The sequence below is a fragment of the Pristiophorus japonicus genome, chromosome 18, assembly GCF_044704955.1.
Source record: "Pristiophorus japonicus isolate sPriJap1 chromosome 18, sPriJap1.hap1, whole genome shotgun sequence".
NCBI lineage: Eukaryota > Metazoa > Chordata > Chondrichthyes > Pristiophoridae > Pristiophorus > Pristiophorus japonicus.
Genome location: NC_091994.1, coordinates 56,762,920 through 56,784,535, shown reverse-complemented (window position 1 = coordinate 56,784,535; position 21,616 = coordinate 56,762,920). Strand labels below are relative to the sequence as shown.

Here is a 21,616-nt window from a genome sequence, read left to right as displayed (position 1 = left end):
CCTCCCCCCCCCCTCCCTCCCCCCCCCCCTCCCCCCCCCTCCCTCCCCCCCCCCACACATTTCTCTCTCCCCCCACACATTTCTCTCTCCCCCTCCCCCCCCACACATTTCTCTCTCCCCCTCCCCCCCCACACATTTCTCTCTCCCCCTCCCCCCCCACACATTTCTCTCTGGCCTTACTTCACCCCCTCCCTAAAATGGCGGCCGTGTAACGGTTGCTCCGCGGATTGCTGGAGCTGGCGGCCGGCCAGCCCGCCGTTGTCCAATCTCAGGAACCGTCGCATCTGATTGACATGTAGCTCCGCCCCAATCCGGTGCGAGCGCGGGGTTTTGTCTCCCCGCCCCTGATCCACGTCGTCCAATCAGGATGGGAAGCGCTGTTTGATTGGCGGGGCCGCGGGCGCTATTTCCGCTCGAGCCGCGCAAGGCCGAGTCGGCGCGTGATTGATGTGGAGCTCCACGTTTACTGTTTGATTTAACCAATCAGAAGCGCCACAGGGAGCGCAAGACACACCCCTCGCATGGCCAGCACCAATAGGACACGGCGCTGGACTGTGATTGACGGGGCGCCATTTTGTCGGGGTATATGTGTCGAGGTCGGCCGGATTAGCCGCGGTTTTTTCTTTCTGCGCTCTCCGGTCTGCAATGGACGGGTAAGCGGCGCGGCGCGGCGCGGCGCGCGCCCCGGCCCCGGCCCCGGGAGGGAGAAGGGCCAAAGTTAAGGTGGAGACGTCCCGGGGTGTCGTGTGTGTGGCCGAGCTGGGAGCGGGCGGACGGGGAGGCGAGCGGCGGCGGCAGCGCGGGGCCTGCGCACGCGGAGTAGGCCCCGGGCCTCGCGCTGCCGCCCGGCGGTTGGGGGCGGTTGGTATTGCGCTCGAGGCCGGCTTTGAGCGGGAAGCTGGCCCGCTTTGCGAGCCTCCGGGCAGCGGGCGGCCCCGAACTGCGTATCCGTGTCTTTCCGGAGCCGCAAAATGGCGGCGGCAGAGCGGGGGCCCGCGGCTCCGGTGGGGGCCGGGGTAGCGCTGGCGGGACCGCCGCTCTGTGACCGCACACTCCGGGCCCGGCCGGCCGGCGGTCCGCACACGGGGTGGCCCCGGGCGCACAATCGCGGCCGCGGCCGCTTCCCGCCACAACTGAGGCAGCCCGTTGTCTGCGCCGCCGTGAGCCGGTTTGGGCCTCCCGGGGGGGGGAGGGATGGCACTGTACTGACCCCTGCCGGAGCGGAGCATGCTTGCTTGTGATGCCGCCACAGTTGAATAGACTGCTCACATTGTAGTTTGGAGCTTTGCAAGTGCTGTCTATATCCAGTTTAAATGTGTAGTGCCGCGTAATGGCAGACAATTGCAGTCGGAGATAATTTCTCAGTACATTTTTTTTTCACAATTGCCCTGCTTGGTCAGTTAAATGGTGCCGCATGCATTCTTGGCTGCATGATTCAGTTTTAACATGTGCATTTTGTGTAATGGTACAGTAAGTGGGCTCTAACAAACAACATGCTGGTGAACTGCAAAAAAAAAATGTGGATTTGGTTTGGGGGCTGGTGAATCATCTCTTTGGTTTAATACTGGATTTCTTTTGAAGTTTGCCTTGGTGTGGTCGTGAGACTGACCAGTTTGTGAATGAGGAAATGAGTATTTAACATCGCTCCACCCTCTTGTTGTCGTGTAAGATCTTGTTTAAGAGGCCAGTTTCACCCTCGAGCATTTTTGTGCATCCATATACATGGGCGCATTGTACACGTGAGGTTGAGGGAAGGAGGAGAATATAGCTGCTTTCTGGTTTTGCTGGTAACGATCATGTGAACACTGGCAGCCCAATTCCCAAGTGGGGTAGTTTGGAATTGCTACCAAGTCTGATGTCCACGTGGTTGCACTTTTCCACAGGAGTGGGTGGCTGGTTCCCCCCCCCCCCCCCTTCTCTAACCTTCTGCAATTTGCCATATAGCATTTAAGAGTTCCTTACAAGGTCTCAGGATCCTGAATTGGGAACTGATGGAAAACTGTCCATGTTGCTCACACATTAACTGTTTTGCTGGGCCTAAACATGGGCTGATCCCGTTTCCCTCTATCTGACCTCAGTGTAACTACTTATGTGATTAAACATTTTTTTTGCATGTTATCGAACTGTTGCTCAATTCAAGGCACTGGTTCCAAAGAATGGAATGTTCAGAAACTTGGGTTAAACTTGCCAGTAAAGGATGTGTAATGAGTTCTACACATGTAAGCAGTTTGAGGGATACATCAAGTACAAAAAGTAGCATCCATAGTTGGAAGCAGTTTTAAGTAGAAGTTTTGTTTTGCACTACAAATTGTGACCACTCCACTCCCTCTTCATACTTTCTCACTTGGTGCTTTGAGAACTTTATTTTTTTAACTTGCGACTGTAGTAAATCTTGTGCATTTATTAGGTTCAGCTTCCTTTCACAGAGAGGCAAAGAAAGCCTCTGACTGGGGATGGGGAGAAGTAAATAAAGAGCAATTGGCATAGCCATAACCTAGGACACTTGACCTCTTTGATCCTTCGTCCTCATAAACTGCGGAAACACTTGGTGGAATGTTTCCTTGCTGTGTTAGCTGGTATGTGATGAACTTTCTATCTAACTGGTTTCTTTCTCTGTTCCCTTCTACAGCATTGTCCAAGATATAACAGTTGGTACAAAGGTAGGCTTCATTTCTATAGCTTTCAGAACTGATCCTATTTTGCTTCACTTCCAGTGACTCTGACTGTTCTGTAACTGGGATTTACTTTTGCTGATGTACTCTTGCTTCAGTTTCATATCTCTTGCCAGGTTAAGTTTTTTTTAAAAATTCAGTTGTTACACAAGCTTTTAAAAGTGGGAGTTTTTTTTCTCCACCTCATGGCTTAGTCCAAATTGAAAGTGAGTGGTTGACATAGCAAGTAGCTTCCTCACTTTGATACCTGGTCTATATTGAATTGTCTGATTCAGCCAGGAAGTGGAGATGCTCCAATTAGGCTCATTGTCTAGAGGGAGGAGAAAACGAGCTTTTCACTCCTGATCGCACTTGTGTTCCCTGCTGGAAGAGTGTATGTATGTGTGGGTGGGTGGGGGTTTAGGTAGAGCTTACTTGTGGTATTCATGCACACAACCTGATCCAAGGGCTGTACATGAACAAAGGCCACTTTCTGGGCTAGAAGTTTGTGGCACGAAGTGAATAGTGACCTACAAAAGTTGCAGCTAAAGCATTGGAGGTAGGGAATTAGTGGTTTGTAGTTTTCTTGAATGGAGGGGGGTGGACAGGGGAACCTGAAACTAGTTCATCTCATTTGCATGTTCCACATGAAAACATTATATTTCAGCTGAAGTGGCTTGACATGCCAACAGGTAAGGGGTTCTGCTGTTAGGTTTGCAGGCAGCAGGGGGCTGTATTGAACCTATTCCATTACCATTGGAGTATTAAATATTCACAGCTAGCTACTTTGCTGATGGCTAGGTGGGTCTTGGCCAATCTGAATTTGGTTCATTTTAAAGGGTTTATTAAAGTTGGCATGGTTTACATGTAAATCTGGTAATCTTTTCATAATCTAAGCATGGCCTAGAATATGCATTTTAAGGTGCGGGTGTAACCTGGTGACTTAATTGCCAGAAACCTGTTTGATGAAGCAGTTGTGAACGGGTCAGTAACTGTTAAAGAACATTCCTCAGTCTGCTGTGTTCTGTACCTGGTGTAACCTGATCTATTGATTCTTCCTTTGTCACGCGAGGCAGCTTGGCACTGCTGTGCAAAGCAGAAATTCTGCTGAAGTAATTGAAGTACCGAGGCCCAAGACCTATTTGTTGCCCTTCCAAAGTTCACTAATACTGGTTTTGTATTGCTGTAATACACAGACTGCTTGCTAGTGGCCTAAAATTTGCCCTAGCAGCACCAAGCTGCTTTACAAGCATGGTTGCCATTGCTGGAAGCACTGCAGTTATCCTGTGCATGTCTGTACTGGCTGGGAATGTAGGAGTAGCATCGGTGAGGTTTCAGCCTGCGCTACCCATTGACAGCTGTTTGCCTCCAGAGGTGAAGGGAAACCACCACTGGAAGAGTTGTGGTGTGACTGGAGTCTGCCATCATTATAATCTATAAATTTTAGTGCAGGTGTTGGGGCTCCCAAGATCCTGACATTTCCAGTATAATTCCTGTTTAAAATTTCTCTATTGGACCAGGTTTGATAGAACCAAGTGCTAGTTTGGATATGTTTTTCGTTTCCAGGGATCAGGTTTGGCACTAGCTGGGAAAAGGGCCCAATCTGGTGTGAGCTGCCGTTTTGTAAAACTGCATAGATCTCTTGCTATTAACAAATAATTTTCCTGGCTTGCTGTGGTTTCCTATCCTTTTAAGATCCTGTGCTTATTAACCCATTAATCTATATCCATTCCATTTCCAGGTGGCATGCTTGCAGTTCCAGAATCTGGCGCACAGATCATGGTTTACCGCATAGATTAAAATCTCTTGCTCTCTTCCTTCCCCATTTTTTAATTTCCTTCAGGGTGTTTGAATTCTGTTTTTCCATGTGACCATACAGTAATTAGAGTTTATAGTTTCCACTATCCTGAGTGATCAACACCGCCAATCTTGTATGTAAAAAAAAAAAAATATTTAAAATCAGTTTAGAAACTCTGCGCCCATGAGCCTTTTTAAGGGAGACATGAGATTTCAGATTTTAAGCTAAAAATAACGGAATAAGTATTGCGTTACCATTGTAATACCATTCTTGACTATAAACATAAAATAGAGCAGCAGGTGGAAAGTCATCTTGTCTTTGGCTGTGGTTTCATTTAACTCAAGAGCTGACACCCCATTGTACCCCTTTCCCCAGTTTTTAATGTGCTTACATTGTATATTTAATAACCTGACCGGTGAGTGTTTTGAGGAATACTGACCTTGGGTTTGAGTAGTATGATGGACTGCTGTAGGGACCGTTGTGAAATGATCAAACTTGTAGTCCATCTTTGGTTATAGTAGTGGAATTGTACTGTAACTTTTGGTGAGTATGTTCCAAGAAATGAGCCTTGTCCTGAAGTGATAATCTGGGAAATGGAGCTGAGCAGTTAACTTTTGGGCTCCCATTAATAATGCTATGCTTCTAGTATCAAATAACCAGAACACCAATGCTGAGGCAGGAGTAGGTTCTCTAATTTCAGTCTTAAGTATATTGCAGTTCCATAAGGCATCCGTCAAACAGGATACTTACCAGGATACATGTAACACCAATGACCAGTCTCAAAGCTCAGTCGGCTGGGACTGAAGTACATTTTAATACTGTGCGGCGTATCTGAGCTCAACAGCAGTACTCCTCCTCCTGTCGTACTGTTGCCGGAACTCAAACTCCCATCAGTACTGGCTGATCCCAAATGGAGGTTTGTGTTTTGGCTGGGACTCTGGCTGAATTGTAAATGTGCATGGTGTTGTGATACTGCCACAGACTGCTCTTTCCTCAATTCACCTTCCCCTTGCCCCCAAACAAGTGGTTACTGATCTATCCCTATAGAGGCAGTTTTATGGTAATAGTTGGTTTACTCCTGTAGTTCCTGCGCAGTCGAGTGCATTCAGAAATTTATCCATTTGTGTTCTATTGTCCGCAATGGATGTGTAGTTTTTCCTGGGTCTCCTGATCACTACTGTGTGGTAATGTCACAAGTACTGTTCCAAGCATTGAGCTGCTCCCAGGCAGAATCAGATTTTTGGGCGGTGATCAAAAGCTCATGATGTCATTGAAGTGAATGAGGTGATTTTGCCCCACCTTCTAGCAATTTAGCTTCCCAAAAGTAACTAGCTGTTTAAGTTCAGTTGTGTATATCTATATTAAGGGTATGGTGAGCACTGCACAGGTCAAGGCACAAGTACACCAGTAGAAAATGCATCCGAGGCTGTTTGCAACTTGTCATGTATTCATGTCTGACCTGTTCTCTACCCCGAAGGGAATGAAGAAAAAGCAAATCCCTGCACCTGTGAGGCAAAGCTCCTGTCCACCAAAGTTCATCTTCCTGGTGGCCAAATAGGGCTTCATTTCTCAGTTCACCCAATGTTGTGCTTAGTTTGCCAACCACTGCCATTTAAATGAGTTTTACCCACCCAGATTTCTGGTTCCTGCTGATCAATCAACAGAGTCTGCACTAAATTTTGAGGCAATTTTCAATATTGTGAGAATAGAGCAACGACACAAGAAGTGATTTGTAAGGCACTAGAGAATTGTGCTGAACCAAAAGTGCTGGATTTATGGCATTAGGATCAGGGGTAGGCCCTTTAGCCCCGTACCTGTTTTGCCATTTAATGAGATCATGGCTGATCTGCAACCTAGTTCCATATACTCACCGTCCGGCAAAAAATAGTTTCTATCTACCACCTGTTTCCCACTATCTTACATTTTCATCAAATCACCCCATAACTAATTTTGATCAAATCACTCCATGTCTAAATTCCAGGGAATACAACTCTAGTTTGTGTAATGGCTCCTCGAGTCCAGGTATCATTCTGATGAATCTACACTGCACTCCCTCCAAGACCGATGTATCCTGTGGTGCCCAGAATTGCTCTCAGTACTTCAGGTGTAGTCTAATTAGGGCTTTGTATAGCTGTAGCATAACTTCTACCCTCTTGTATTCTAGTCCTCTAGATATAAAGACCAGCATCCCATTAGCCTTTTTGATTTGTTTTCTTTACCTGTCCATATCACTTTAATGATCTTGAGCATGCCCCCCCCCCCCCTCTATTTTTATACTTGCCTACATTGAAATCAGTCTGCCACAGTTTTGCCATTTGCTTAATCTGTAAATAGCTTTGTTTTTATGCTTAGTGTTGCTTATCTTTGTCATTGGCAAACTTTTTCCCCCATCATCTAAGTTAAGTGAATAGTTGCGGTCTGAATGCAGATCCTTGTGGGGCATCACTAGTCACATCCTTCCAATTTATACCTGCCCATTATCCCCACTGACCTGACGCTCCGCCAATTTCTTAACCAGTTCATAATTTGCCTTCAATTCCATGAGCATTCTCTCTCTGGCTTCAGTCTGGGTTTCTGCTATTGTATAGTGTTCCTGCAGTCTGCTGTTTTTAATATCAGAATCTAGGTGTTTACTATAGACCCCCAAATAGTGAGAAGGAGATAGAGGTGCAAATCTGCAGGCAAATTAGAAAAATTTAACCATAATAGAGCAGTAATAGTAGGGATTTTAATTAACATAATAATTCCACCTAACTCGGAAAGATGCAGTGCTGATCTAATTCTGGGAATTGGCAAATATTTCAGTGCGAGAACATTTTGGTAATAGTGATCATCATATAATTAGATTTAAAGTAATTATGGCAAGAAACAAAGAAATATCAATGGTGAAAGTACCCAACTGGAAGAGCCAATTTTTGAGAAGGAATATAGCACAGTTGGAAACAAAGCTAGGCCAGGAAAACGGTGGATGAGCAATAGCAAGGTGAAGATACAAACCAAGAATGTTCCCATAAGGAGGAACAATGGGGCATCTGGAGCTAGAGCTCCCTGGAAGGCTAAATAAATGGAGGTTAAAATAAAACCGAAAGGTGTATAACAAGTGTTGGGTGCAGAATAGAGTGCAGGGGAAATTGAAAAAGGATGCATGAAGGGCAAAGAGTACTGAAGATTAGAAGGAAACTTGAGAATCTTTTATAAACAAGGGCACAATTGAGTACTGAAGTACTCCATCTGCCTTCACACGAATGAAGTTAATGTGTAGAGGTATTGTATAGGACAATATAGATCGGTGTCACCTGATGCATCCTAGGTTGCTGAAGGAAGCTTGGATGGAGATAGTGGAAGCTCTGACCATAATCTTTCAATCTTCCTTGGATAGTGGCATGGTGCCAGAGGATTGTAAAATCCCTATTCAAAAAAAGGGATAAACCTGGTACATCAGTGGGGGACACTACAAAAGACCATTGTCGAGGACAAAATTACTTCACACATGGAGAAGCATGGGTTAATAAGGGACTGCCAGCACAAATTTGTTAATGGCAAATTGTATCTGATGAACCTGATTGTAACAGGGTTGAAGTAGAGGTGTGTATGGAATTACCTCCTAATGGATTTATTCCAAAAATAGAAGCACATGGAATTAAGGTGAGGGTAACTTGGCTATGGGATAAGGAGCAGAGTTGTGGTGAACGGATGCTTTTCTGGCTGGCGAAGTATGCAATAGGGATTAGGATCATTGCTTTGACCTGCACACTCCCTGTTGGGAGTGCAATTTTGAAGGTTGCAGATGTTACAAAAGTTGGCAATGTAGCAAATAGTGAGCAGGATAGTAGTGTACCTCAAAAGGACAGAGACTAGTGCAATGGGGAGACACATGATAGATGCAATTTAATGTGGATAAGTGTGAAGTGATGCACTTTTGTAAGAAACAACTTGGAGAAGCAGAGGGACCAGGGGGTGCATATTCACAAATCTTTGTAGATCATAGGCAAGGCGGTTAAGAAAGCGTCCGAGATACAAGAACTTTAATACAAAAACAAGGAAGTCATGGTGAAACTTTACAAATCACTTGCCTATGGCTATTGTGTCCAATACTGGGCACCACATTTTAGGTTGGATGTCATGGCATTGTGGAGGGTTACTAGGATGAGGGACTTCTGTTATGTGGAGAGATTGAAGAAGCTGGGATTCTACTGGAATAGGGCTAAGGGTTATTCAGAATTGACGAGTTTTGATCTAGCAAGTGGGAAGAACCTATTTCCTCTGGCAAGTGGGTCAGTAACCAGAGGTCATAGATTTCAAATCATTGACGCAAGAACTAGGTGTTTTTTTAAGGTTTGTTGAAATGTGGAATAATACCAGTGGTGAAATCAGATTCCATAACTTTAAAAGCAATTGAACATGTGCTTAAAGGACTAATTTTCTGTTATGGGGAGAAGCTGGGGTATGGGATTAAGCAGGCATGATGGGCCAAATGGCCTCCTTCTTGCTACAAGATTCTATAAGCTTGCGTTGGGGGTGGGGGGGGGGATCATGTGTGCTGCTCTAGCTGATTGACATCAGATCTGACAGTTCAGGCTCCCAATTGTCCCAAACAGCCTGATGTGTACAAGTACATTCACTAAATATTCTCCTGTACAAATGGCTTGCTTTTTTTCTCCTTCCCCTCCCCATTACAAGGTTACTTGTATTAATACTGAAGTAGCTGCTGGTTATGAAATGAAAATGCTGCTGTTTATCTCGTCATGCTGGTATTCCAAACTTGATTAAATCTGGTTTAAATGATTGAGGACACATGCAGTATTGGCTCTAAGTTACTAAACAGCCCTCCTTATTCTGACAGCAATTTCTCATCCCACTTTCTGGGCCTGTGATGTCCATTCCTGGAATCTGGTTGGCTGCATTACTAATTATCTGTTTGAATGCACAGACCACTGACCTTAAAGACACAAGTCAAGGTAGCAGTTCACAGCACATTACTGTGGACCAGAGACTACCCATAAGTAATTGCTGATCCATTGGGATTGTAAAAGTGCCAAAGGGTGATATTTTCTGTTCTGACTTATCGGGCTTCAGGAGAGACTTGCATAAATACTGCGGCGAGTGAGTCACCACCTAACTTTTCCCAAACCTTCCTACAAGGCACTAGTCAGGAGTGTGATGGCATACTTGCCACATGCCTGAATGAGTGCAGCTCCCAGGACAAAAGCAGCTTGCTTGATTGGATATCTTTCTTGGCTGAGGAAGGTTAACAAGACCAGCAGTTAGGAAATGTGTGGCAACCAGAAGCAAAGCTGCAGATTGCTGCATATTTTCTGGTTGTGGTGTCCCTGTGGCATAAAAGCAGTTTCTCCTGCACTGGAATGGTTTGCTGCAATTTTGAAACGCGTGTCAAATCATTGAGTCCCTTTTTTTTTTACTGTGCCCAGTTCTGGCTTTTCCCCAGTGTTTCCTGGTAAAAAGGAAATAAACAAAAATGAAGTTACTGTTGCAGCAGATTTTAATGCCCTTGTTTGAGGTCAGCAGCATTATATTTTGTAATGTCCAACATCTGTTTCCTTTCCTTTCAAAATGAGGAATCAACTGCTGTTTGAGCTCATGTTCCTCTGTTCTCCCTAGAGTTCTGCCTAGCATTTCTTTAATGCTCAATACTTTCATTCTCTGCTCCCCGGGTGCTCACTTGGTTCACCATTTTAAATTAGGAAATTAAATTCATTTTGGAGGAAGATTATTTACTTCAGCATGACTTTACTCTAGGGGGGGGGGGGGGAAAGCCTACCTGTTCTCCTAGTCATTGGCACATTCCACATCTGTCTCATGGGGTGGAAGTATTTTGTTAGGGCTGAAAGGACTGTTGGATTTTTGAGGATAAATCTGCCAGACTGGGTGGGTATATTAACAGTAAGCTGTGCCTTCTGATCTTGAGCAGCCACATGTGCAAAGGTCCAGTCCAGTGAGTTGATGGTTCTGAAGACCACAGATCTATAGGTCCCCAATCAAAGGGTTGATAAATGCACTTTTGGGCAGTGATGTCACATCTGCAGACTAATTTATGGCCATGAACTTCTGTGACCATCCTGTTGCTACCCAACAGCAGCTTTCCTGTAGGGAGAAAGCGTAATGCAACAGAGTTCCTCAACTCTGATTAACAGCATTTTTGGGTTATCGTTCTCTCTCCTTTCTGCCCCCCCAAAGGACAACTGCATGTTAGACATTTGTGTAGATGAGGTCACGAGTAAACAAGGCTTTCCTGCAAAGGTACGCAACGAAGACATTTTGTCTTAACTTTTTAATTGCCTAGGGTAAAAGTTGTTCTGTGACGGGCTGAGACTTACTGAAACACCTGTGAACTCATCCCTTTTTGGTGTGGAAGCTGTGGGGTGGAGAGGGTGGGGGGGTATTTAGTGTGCCTAACAGCTTCTGGTCCTGATGGGAATGACTCCTTTCTCTTGATTTTAAAATGGTGTTTGTGGTGACACACTTTTAGCAGAAACCTTGTGGATTTGGCACAATTAATTTCTCCAAACCACAAATCCAAATCGTTTCAACGGAGTGGATGGAATGGCTGGGTGGAGTTCTGGTGAGTTTGTCATTTGAAAAGCTTTTTCTGTAATTGGACTCCACTGGAGCTTTAGGGTAAAGTTTCAGTAAACAATCTACTCCAGTTCATTGTCATGGCAACTCCTTTTGTGTGCTGCATTTGTTGCAGTACTTAGATGAGACTGCTTTTTTAGAGCATAGAGGGTTTTGATTCTTGGAGTGATTGGTGGCAATGGTTTTATAAATGATTGTTAACTGCCTCCACGATGCCCTTGGGATTGTGAAGGTAGTCTACAGCCTTGTTTTTGTGCTTTGGAGAAATGGCTACATGGTAACTTCTGTTGTCTTAAGGTTTATACTATTTTGCAGAGATTGTTGCTACTTGTTTTTCCAAAGTAAACTTGGGAGCCCCTATAACTTGTTTCTCTGCTGTCAGGGTAAGGAATACAGTAGTATATGCACATCCAACACTGGATTTGCTCATAAGCTCAAATCAATAGGGATAGCTTTTGAGATGCAGTCATGCAGCCACTCCTGTACCCATTAGTACCTGCAGTTGCATTATTGCAAAACTGGCATAACTTGTTTATAACACCCACACTGCTAGAAACTGGTGGCTCTGCTCTTCCAATGTAAAGTGCACTGTAAAATTTGGCTACTGAATGAGGTCTAGACTGCTAAACTGATATTGACTTGTGTGAATGGAATGTTGCTGTTGCAGAAATTTAAGGGATTTAGCTTAAGTGTCCCAGCATCTTCTCTAAGAAGTGCTGTGTGTCAGTATTCTGCCCCAGCTGGGTGTGCCTGTCCAGTATGTAAAAGGTGTAGGTTTCTGATTGCAGCTCTTGCGTGACTGCAATCTCATCTCAAAAGGTTACGTCTGACATTTCTGTGGGGTGCAATCACACCAACAATTTTTGTTGTGACTCTAAAATGAAGCAGCTTTACTGTCACAGTAATCCACCCAACTAGTATGGATTTTCCAAAAGCGGTCAGTCACCCTTGGAACAGGAAACAGAATTAATTATATCAGGGTGGCCAAGTGATTGTGCATGCTAGTGCTGTGGATCCATCAACTTTACATTAAAAGGTCAAATTCTACAGCATTACCGTGCAAGGCTGTTAACAATTTGCTCCAAGTGGTTGTCATAAAAGGGGCACTAGTTCACTTGTGTAGGTGTGGGATTGGTGTAGCATTCCATCTGGAAAGCAGTAATTGATCAAGCTCTGTACAACCATCTTCAGCTGGCACTGAAATTTGGGTTGGAGTGATAAACCTGGTTCTCATTTCACAGATTCGGTTACACCATTTCTTCCTTTGTTCCTGGATTGAATGTTCCAAGGGCACTGATCCTCACTGTAATCCCAATCATGTTAGTGTCACGGCTAATATTTCATCCAGCAGTTAGGGAATGAACATTGACCCATGTTTGGTAAGAGTGAAGCAGTTTAAGAAAAGGATGTGTATAGAATTCTCATGGCAACACAAGTGTCCAAACTAGTTTAGAAATGAATACATGATCAGTTCAGAGTTCCAACTGAATTGTGTGGAGGTGGACAGGGTGAGTGCAGGTGGGTCATTTGAGACTGCTTCATTCTTTGGAAAATAAGAGGTCTGGTGTAGTTGGATTTCAGTGTCTAGTTGCTATAGAGGCCAGTTTAAATAATAAATGTTGACGACAAAATTACTGTTAGGAGATCTGACTGGTTATTGTAGTCGGCTCTTTGTGTAGTGTTGCAGTTGATTTTATGAAGGCATTGGAAGGGGTTCTGTGTATGTTGTATGATTAATGATCCAGCTATACTTGTACCTTATTTTTCTGTAGGATTCCATGCAAATCTTTCTCCAATAGGAAAACTCAGTTGTAACTATCTGCTTGTATCTGCCTTTAGTGACGTGCTCTCACAGAACATTAGTTTGACTCAATTACAAACTTACTCTTGCTGTAAAGTGAGTGATTTGCACTAAGCACCATGTTTCTCACATTGTGGACAGCATTTTATACTCAAGGTTTTGGCCTCTGTCCCAGGCCTAGTCACAACTGGAGTTGCTCAAATTACCATCTTGTTGGATCAGCCAACTCTGCTCAGACATGTGACCGTTGTAGCTGGCTGAATCATTGGAATTAGCTACTTGGCTATATAATGGAGTCGGCGATGACGCTCTAATGTCCTCTTTGGTCAAGTGGCTTAGTTGGAAATTGTCACTTGTTTTTACTGTGCAGATGGAAATAGTGCTGGCAAGTAGGATATTAAATATCTAGATTGTTCCTCTTCCTGCCTGGCCCTGTTATAATTTTGAGACTACTTTTTACCTCTTGAATATGAGAATTCAAGGCAATTACTAGATGGATTTCCAATTGTTGAGGTTGCCAAGTCTTGTCATTTCTAGCTGCATTTTTAAAATCTGGATTGAGATGGGGGTGTGGGGGCAGCGCTTGGTGATGCTGGGTCCATGGTGTGAATTGATATCAGTTGACTGCACCCACAGTCTTATGATCTTGTGGTGTAATTTAAATATTTATCTTGAGCTGGGTCACTTCCTGAGGGCAGGCATGCTGGACAATCCCTGTGCAACTCTGCTTATACAAAGGAATGCACACATTCCACAGCAGTGAGAATGTTGTATGACTGGGTGCATTAATAAACTCCATTTCTTGGTGAGCTGGTACACTCTTGTCTGTTTCCACTTATAATCTTTCCTGTCAGTTAGAAAAGCCAACGGCTGTGCTGCTTCCTGCTGCATCTAACATTGAGCAGTTGTACAAACGGGGGTGGGAGAGCCATCTCGACTGCATTGCCAGATGTCTTTCAAAGTGCAGGTAACTGGAGAACACATTGCTGGACTTGTATGAGAGTCTGAACTCTGCTTGTATTCCCTGCAATATAGGTTATGGGGTGATTTGGTGCTTTTTAGGATTTTAAAAGGAGTTGATTGGGTAGATAGAAACTTTTTTTTCTGCTGGTATTTTCAACAAGGGGATAAAACCTTAAAATCTGAGCCAGACTGTTCAGGAGCGCAATTGGGAGGGTGGTGGAAGTGTGGAACTCCCTTCCAAAAAGCATTAGATGCAAGCTCAATTAATCTAAAATATAACCTAGGGTATTGAGAGAAATGGGGCCAAGGAAAGATGCAGATCAGCCATAATTGAATTGAATGGAAGAGGCTCTGAGCTGAATGGCCTCTTCCTGTTAGTTCAGTGTTTCTGATAGCACAACAGTGACTTCCTCAAACTTGCATGTTCTATGGTACTTGTAACTAGGAGTTCTGTATAGTTGAATTGTAGGTCTTTAACACAGGAGTAGAGATTTTGGTGCAATGTTGTAGCCTTGATTTAGTTAGCAGTTGGTGCATGGGGTGCAATGTGTCGTGCGCCTGCGCCCCCCCCCCCCCCTACACCCCTGGACTTAACAGTTCCATATCTCCGTGCTGGGAGAATTTAACCACACTGCTCAGTGTTACTGATGTGGATGCCTCGGCTGAGCAGTATGGTTGAGCTCCATTTGTGTGGAACTGAACCCATGATGGTTGTAGCAGTGTACAGCTATAATGTATTCAACCATGTTAATAGCAAATTATCTAAAATGGGTTTAGTGATAGTTTTACTGTTCCATCTCAGTGAAGGGATGCTATAGTGTGCAAAGTGCAATTTGTATAAAACCAAACGCTGCAGATGGTGAAAACTCAATAGCTCGTACAATATCCACGGAGAGATTCTAGAGAAAGGTCATCAGCCTGAAACATTAACTCCCATGTTTCCCCCTCCACAGGTATTGCCTGACCTGAGCATTTCTAGCATTGTTTTTTTTGTAGATGACAGACTTGTACATGGGCAGATTGGAAATTTACTGAGTGATCCTTTTTTCTTTGTAGCGGGGGTCTGACGAGCTTCTATCTGCTTGTGCTACTAACGGTCCCTTTATCATGAGCAACTCCACCCCCTCTGCTGGTGAATACAGTAAGTCTATTTCCATTTTACATACTCTACTTTCTGTTCCATGAACTATTACACACTGATCAGGAAAGAATTGTGAAGGTGGGCTGAGCTGCAAATGCTGACATTCTCGAGTGCTGGAAATGCACATCAGTGGACTTTTTTGTGGGGATAGAAAGCTGCTGCAGATCTATATTACAGCAAATTAACTTTTCAGGACTGTCTTTGCTGGAAATTACTTTTGTTCTTGCCTGCTCTGCGTACATAGTACATTTTGTCCATTTAATTAGTATGTGCATTCATGATGCTGTGTTTGGAGAATGCTGGTGCCCTCACATTGTTAAACTTTTCTAGCCAATGGCAACGACAGCAAAAAGTTCAAAGGAGAGAACAGAAGTTCAGGAAACGTACCTTCCAGAGTCATTCACATCCGCAAACTTCCCAACGACATCACTGAAGCAGAGGTTATCTCCCTGGGCTTGCCTTTTGGCAAAGTAACGAATCTTCTCATGTTAAAGGGCAAAAACCAGGTGTGTGATTCTTTACTTTCCTCCCCAAATAAGTTTGGTATTTGTCTGAGAGTCTGGACAGCTGGTTCTCTGAACATCAGTCAGTGTTCAAATTAAGGAGTGACAAATTCTGTAAATGTCTGCATGGATAACTGTAATATGGACTATTGTCTGAGGGAAATGTCATGAACCTTTCCAGCATTTGAGCCAGCAGACTCGTGCAGCAAATGGCCGGTAAACCTGCTTTTAAACTCTTACTGTGCTCAGTGCAGTGTCTCTCTAGGCAGTGATGTGACACAAGGCTGGCCACCTGTGTACGATGCTCATTTGTGGGCATGTCATGACACTGGCTAAATTGGCACAACCTCTGCACATGTAATGCATGGTACAGCTGGTTTATTGTCTAAATGCAAGAGTTCAATGCCTTTGGGGAACTCAGACCGCCACTGCAAAATAGTCTCTGACCTGTGAGCAGGGTCCTGATTTCACTCTACCTTTTTTATAAACACTACTTTTATATAAATTCAGCATTTACTCTGTTGTGAGCTTGATTTCAATTGATCAGTGTGTACATCTTGAAATCTGCAGGCTTTTATAGAAATGAATACTGAAGAAGCTGCTAATACAATGGTGAGCTACTATAGTACTGTCACTCCATACCTGAGAAGCCATCCTATCTACATCCAGTATTCGAACCACAAGGAGCTGAAAACTGACAACTCTCCTAATCAGGCTGTGAGTACTTCATTACTTTTTGTGCATCTAAAGGTGGACCTGGATTATTACCAACTTGCATCAAGAGGTTCCATCTTTTCTGTTAACTGAAGTTTGGATTTGAGCTAGAGCTGATCCTTTTCCAAGGCTATTTGCTTTTTACTGGACATCAGTAAGGAGTAGCAGCTCCAACATGAGAGCAGTGTGTGGGTTTTGGGTATCTTGAACACCATTCTTTAGAATTGAATGTAGTAGTGTTATACAGGTACACTGTCTTAATCCGGCAACCTCGGGACCTTGTCGGTTTTTGGATTTTTCCGGATTTCTTACCTGGCTGTAGGTGCTCCTTGCAGCCTGCCTGGCGCTGTGTATTTTACCGGTTTCCTCGTCCCTCACCGCCTGATGTCATGGCCGCCTCAGTCGGTTTTTGGAGCATTCTGATTTTCAGACAACCAGATTTGAGACGTTGTACCTCTACTACCAGTGCTGCTTTTTGCTTTCCCCACATCCCTGCAAACCTATTTTTGCCTCCATCTCCTGCTCCCTGTTATGGGCAGGAGGACAGGAGTTTGATTGGATTGAAGTCTATAGTCAGTTGGGAGGGTCCAGACTTGGGGTTTTTGGAGTGTGTGCGTGTGTGTCATAGGCAGTCCCTCGGAATCGAAGTGGCCACAGACTGTCACAGATGGGACAGATAGTTGTTGAGGGAAGGGGTGGGTGCATCTCGTTTTACACCCTGGGCAGCAATGTGTGTGCTGATTTGTGGCTTGATTTCCTGTTTGATTACTTTTCAGAGAGCACAAGCAGCTCTTCAGGCAGTAAATGCAGTGCAGACTGCTAACATGGCTATTGCTGGTACCGGTGTCCCAGATACTGCAGTCAGCCTTGCTGGCCAGAGCCCCGTTCTTCGCATTATTGTGGAAAACCTCTTCTATCCTGTTACTTTAGATGTGTTGCACCAGGTAAGTCTTCACTTTCAAATTGACGCTGGTAATTGTTGTCTTGAGGGGTGGGGAGTCCCACCTGGGAATTGGAACAGTTGGAGGGCTGTGAAAATGATGGGAGGGAGGGAATAGAGCATGCTGGAATCCTGGACTGTTGAAGGCATTGTGGGAGCAGAGGTGGTGGCCCAAGTCATGTGGAAATACTGGGGAGTGAGTTGGGACCATCTGGATCAAGTGGATTATGAGTTGGAGTCTATTGGCTCAATGTACAAAACATCCAATAAGTAATAGCAGCAGAAGGAAGAGCCTGTTGATTCTGCTCATCTTGCATATAAGGGATTGGGGTACAACAGGAGTCTAAATGTTCACCTTCCAAATCCAGGCACATCGATCATATTGCCATTTACACTTTCACATTCTGTGGGCCTGAAGGTTTGGAAAGGACTGTTATTGCTGGGTGGATAAGTTTTAAATCGAAACATCAAGATCTGGTGGTACCAGTAATTTGAGCTCCATTTAAATTAATGGGAGCTTCATATGTGGTTTGAGGCTCCATGGTACAATGTAGCCCATAAACAAAAACTTGGCAACTTTGCTTTAAGACTCTTGTGAAATGAACAATTTCTAGATCTCTGCACCAAGCACATTGAGATAAGTAGGCTGTGTTGGGCCAAGATGCATCAAATGTAAGTAGTTTGGGCCAGACCCAACCATTGCCTTTGAGTAGTAAGGATAGGACATGTTTGATTCCATGCAAGGTACTCGTTTAGTGATTCTCACAGTTGGTGTCAGAATTGTGCAGCAAACTAATTTTTCATGTTTCCAATATTCTTGGGTTGCAGATTTTCTCCAAGTTTGGCACTGTGTTGAAGATCATTACTTTCACAAAGAATAACCAGTTCCAGGCCTTGCTCCAATATGCCGATGGCTCCAGTGCACAACATGCTAAACTGGTACGTGGCGGTGTACTCGAATAAACATGTATACTGGCTTCATGTACTTCAGTGAGCTTGTAATGGAAATATCTTTGATCTTCAGACACCATCAACTGTATTGAAACTGCCAATTAAATATTGTAAAACTGATGCACTTTTATGGATTCACACTAGACCAGCTCCTTTCCCCTCCTGGAGTCAGTTCCAGAGGTGCTGGCAGCTCCTAGTCAGTGCTGTTCAATCATAATTGAGCCAATTTCTATCCTCCCCAGACACCCACACATGCACTCTTTTTCCCCCCCCCCCCAATAACCACTTAACTTTGTTTACTTTTCACTGCTAAAACTATAAACAGTGGGCACTGAAGCCAGTGGTATCAGTCTGGTGGCTACAATCACCTAATGCCATACAGGGCAGGGATCAATGCTGGTGTCTGACCTGTGTTGCTGAGTAATGTGCAGTCATAATTACCCACTCAATGCAGGTCCACTAATAAATATTTGTCCTTGATTTCAAACTCTCCACTAATTATTGCTAACTTGGGTACTGAGTGAATGTAATGTCTATAAATCCTTTTATATACCTCTTCTAGGCCCTGGATGGACAGAACATCTATAATGCCTGCTGCACTCTGCGTATTGACTTCTCGAAGCTGACTAGCCTTAATGTTAAATACAATAATGACAAAAGTAGAGACTACACCCGTCCTGACCTGCCATCTGGTGACAACCAGCCAACCTTAGACCAAACCATGGCAGCCGCTTTTGGTAAGGAAGCCTCCCTACTAGGTAAATACACCTTCTCCTGTGAGTTTTGCCTATTGTATGTGTGGTGGGTTGACATTACAACAATAGGTTAACATGAAATGAGCAACTTTTGCAGTGCTGTTTAAAGATAGATGGATCCCTAATCCAGCTAGTGGGAATTGATTGCACTGTTCTTCACTCGTTTGCAGCAGGGGCACTGCATGTCTTGGTATGGTGACAGTTGTAATGTGGCAATAGAAGATTTATGGGGGCAGAGGAAAGGGCATTTGGCTGCTTTCTTGATGCTGTGAGTGCATATTTATTGAAGAGCCTGAAAGGATGTGGCTGAGATGCCTTCAGTCCACTGTACTGGATCATCCTCTGGCCGTGGTGAGTGTATGCACTAAACCTCCCAAGAGCTGGCAGTCTACTATTTTGATGGCTCTTGTATCACTTGACTTGGTTATTGCAGCCATAACTCTATTTAAAGCAGTCAGCTAATTGGTGGAAGCTATTGTCTGTGGGGTTCTCTTTCCACTGTTGCAGCAAGCCACCCGACTGACTTTTTGCTGAGTTTTACCTTGTGCTCCAGAACACTGATGATTGTGATTTGAAGGCAGTTTATTTAAAAAAAAAAATTAGGCTGGGGTCCATTTGGAACTGAGCCTGATTCTTGAGCTGGGAACATCGGGGTCTTTTTCCCTTCCCCCTCATGGACTCCAGTTATGCTATTGTACAATCTTGGCATTGCTTCGATTACCATGAGACTGCAATTGCAAACATTTAACCTGTTTGGTTAAATATCTTTGTTGGTCCTGCTAGGTGGGAGCTTTCCCACCGTAGTTTTCATCAGACTGCATTTTGCTGTGGTAATCACTTACAAAACTGTCAGTGTTTGCTATCATTACCCCACTGAGGCTGAACTTTTAATATTTCAGCTTTTACATTAGCCCATGTGTCTCTCCAAATCTTTAATGCGCTCTGTTTTTTAAAAAAAAATGTGAATGATAGCTGCCTTTTATTGCCTGGTTTGCCTTCTGAGAATTCAATGTGATTGGCTGCTTAGCCAGCTTGGTGACATCACTGGTGCTGGACACTGGAGATCCCGTATAGATAGTGCTACAGTCAGTTAATGCTGACGAGGCTAAAGTTTTCGCCAGTGTCATTTTTTGTGCAGTGGCGATAGCCGTTTGTCACTGACCACAAATTCCTTGCCATCGTGTAAGTTTTGGCCCAATATTACCCAGTAATGTATTAAATTCCACAGAAGTTTAACATGAAGTGCACATAATTCTGTGGTTTTGTGAACTCTGCAATGACCCAAATCCAGTATTGAATGGTAGTTTGCCCAGCACCTGGTGGAGTGATTTTATATACCTGTGAATCAAACTACTGTGAGTGGCATTCTACCCTGTGCTGTGAAAAGCCAAAACCTATCAATATACTTAACCAGAGGTTCATGGTACAGTGGAACATATTCTGCATTATCCTTGCAGGAGTGATTTGGGAATGCTTCCTTCACACCCCATCCCACAGGCACTGAAACAATAGCCAGCAGCTGAGCATTCTTTAAACTTATTGACTTTGTTCAGCAGGAGGTAGTGCAGGCAGAGATGGATTGTAAAGAGCTATTGTTATTGTACATGCTCACTGACTTATTCTTTTGTTAGGTGCACCAGGTATCATCTCCTCGCCTTATGGAGGGGCAGCTGGTTTCCCTCCTGGTATTGCCTTCCAGCAAGCTGGTGAGTCGCTGATGCAGCAATTTTATCTTTTAAACTGTCTTGTGTATTGAAAGTCTTTATTTAGGCATAATGTTCTTGACATAGTCTGAAGTGGAACTGGAGAACTATGAATAACCGTGGAAGTCTTGGGTTCATTATTCTGGAGATAAATCTCTTGGGACCCAAGGAGTATTTAAGTGCTTGTCAAAGTAATTTGCTTCTGTCCTTATCCATAAGTGGCTTGTTGCATCCACCTGTAATGTGTGAGAGCAAGTGGAGAGCTAAATCTAGCCTTGAAAGCTACACATTCAGACTTCAGTTTACATTTGCCCAGTGCCCTGTATTTTGCACTGTTAACTCAGGAAGCTGATTTTTTTTTAAAGTATTAACTTCAACAGCCATGGCCTCTATCCTGTAATTTGAAGTTGCTTATTTTTTGAAAACTTGTGTCTCTACAGACTTCCTCCAACATCCATCAGATTACTGTATGTACACTGCTCATAGCCTCAGATTACTGTATGTACACTGCTCATAGACTCTAAGCCTTATTACCAATGTGCCCTTCTGCCGTGGCATACTGTAACTTGATGGCAATATTCTATACTAACAGTTTTGTTTACAGTGGCATCTCTGCTGCTCAGGTTTGGACTAACATAAATTTGCAAGTATTTATAGTTGCAAGTATTTAAAGGAAAAATAAATATCAGAGTTTGGGTTCCAAGTGCAACATTTTTTTGGTGTGGCATTTAAGGGCAAGGTGTGGAGTAACTGGGTGCAGTGAAGGGTGGTCTAACTGTGCTAGTGGGTGGTTTGGCTTGTTCGCTCCTATCTAATGGCAATGGTGCTGTCTGGATGTGGCCGAGTTGTATCTCCACAATTTTGATTTCACGCAGCCTGCTGCAGTGAGTAGCCTTGTGTAAAGGCTTTACTGTGTCTGCTCTCACTCTGGGCAGGATTGATGCTTTTTAATCTTAAGTTGGTTGATTTGGGTAGTGTTGATTCTGTTCAATGCGCAAGTACATTACTGAGCCTGGGCACTCCACACCGTGTTATCTAGTTACAGTGTGCATACAGCTAAACTATAGTGCATTTCAATTTGTTAACCAATAGAATGTTTGTG

General features: G+C 44.0%; 1 protein-coding gene across 5 annotated transcripts in view; it reads left to right on the top strand.

Annotated features, from left to right (window-relative positions):
- The first annotated feature begins 568 nt into the window (after window positions 1–568).
- The window catches only part of LOC139228756 (polypyrimidine tract-binding protein 1-like), a 33,760-nt gene continuing 12,712 nt past the window's right edge, over window positions 569–21,616 (top strand). For 2 of the 5 annotated variants that reach the window (XM_070860076.1, XM_070860075.1), the window contains exons 1-10: window positions 569–653; window positions 2,630–2,660; window positions 14,864–14,948; window positions 15,279–15,454; window positions 16,022–16,168; window positions 16,942–17,109; window positions 17,934–18,044; window positions 18,619–18,814; window positions 20,443–20,517; window positions 20,955–20,981. In XM_070860076.1, coding sequence (XP_070716177.1) covers window positions 646–653; window positions 2,630–2,660; window positions 14,864–14,948; window positions 15,279–15,454; window positions 16,022–16,168; window positions 16,942–17,109; window positions 17,934–18,044; window positions 18,619–18,814; window positions 20,443–20,517; window positions 20,955–20,981 — 1,024 coding nt within the window. In that variant the 5' untranslated portion in view covers window positions 569–645. The remainder of the gene's footprint in view (window positions 654–2,629; window positions 2,661–14,863; window positions 14,949–15,278; window positions 15,455–16,021; window positions 16,169–16,941; window positions 17,110–17,933; window positions 18,045–18,618; window positions 18,815–20,442; window positions 20,518–20,954; window positions 20,982–21,616) is intronic. The other 3 variants (XM_070860077.1, XM_070860080.1, XM_070860079.1) reach the window with 3 other exon arrangements.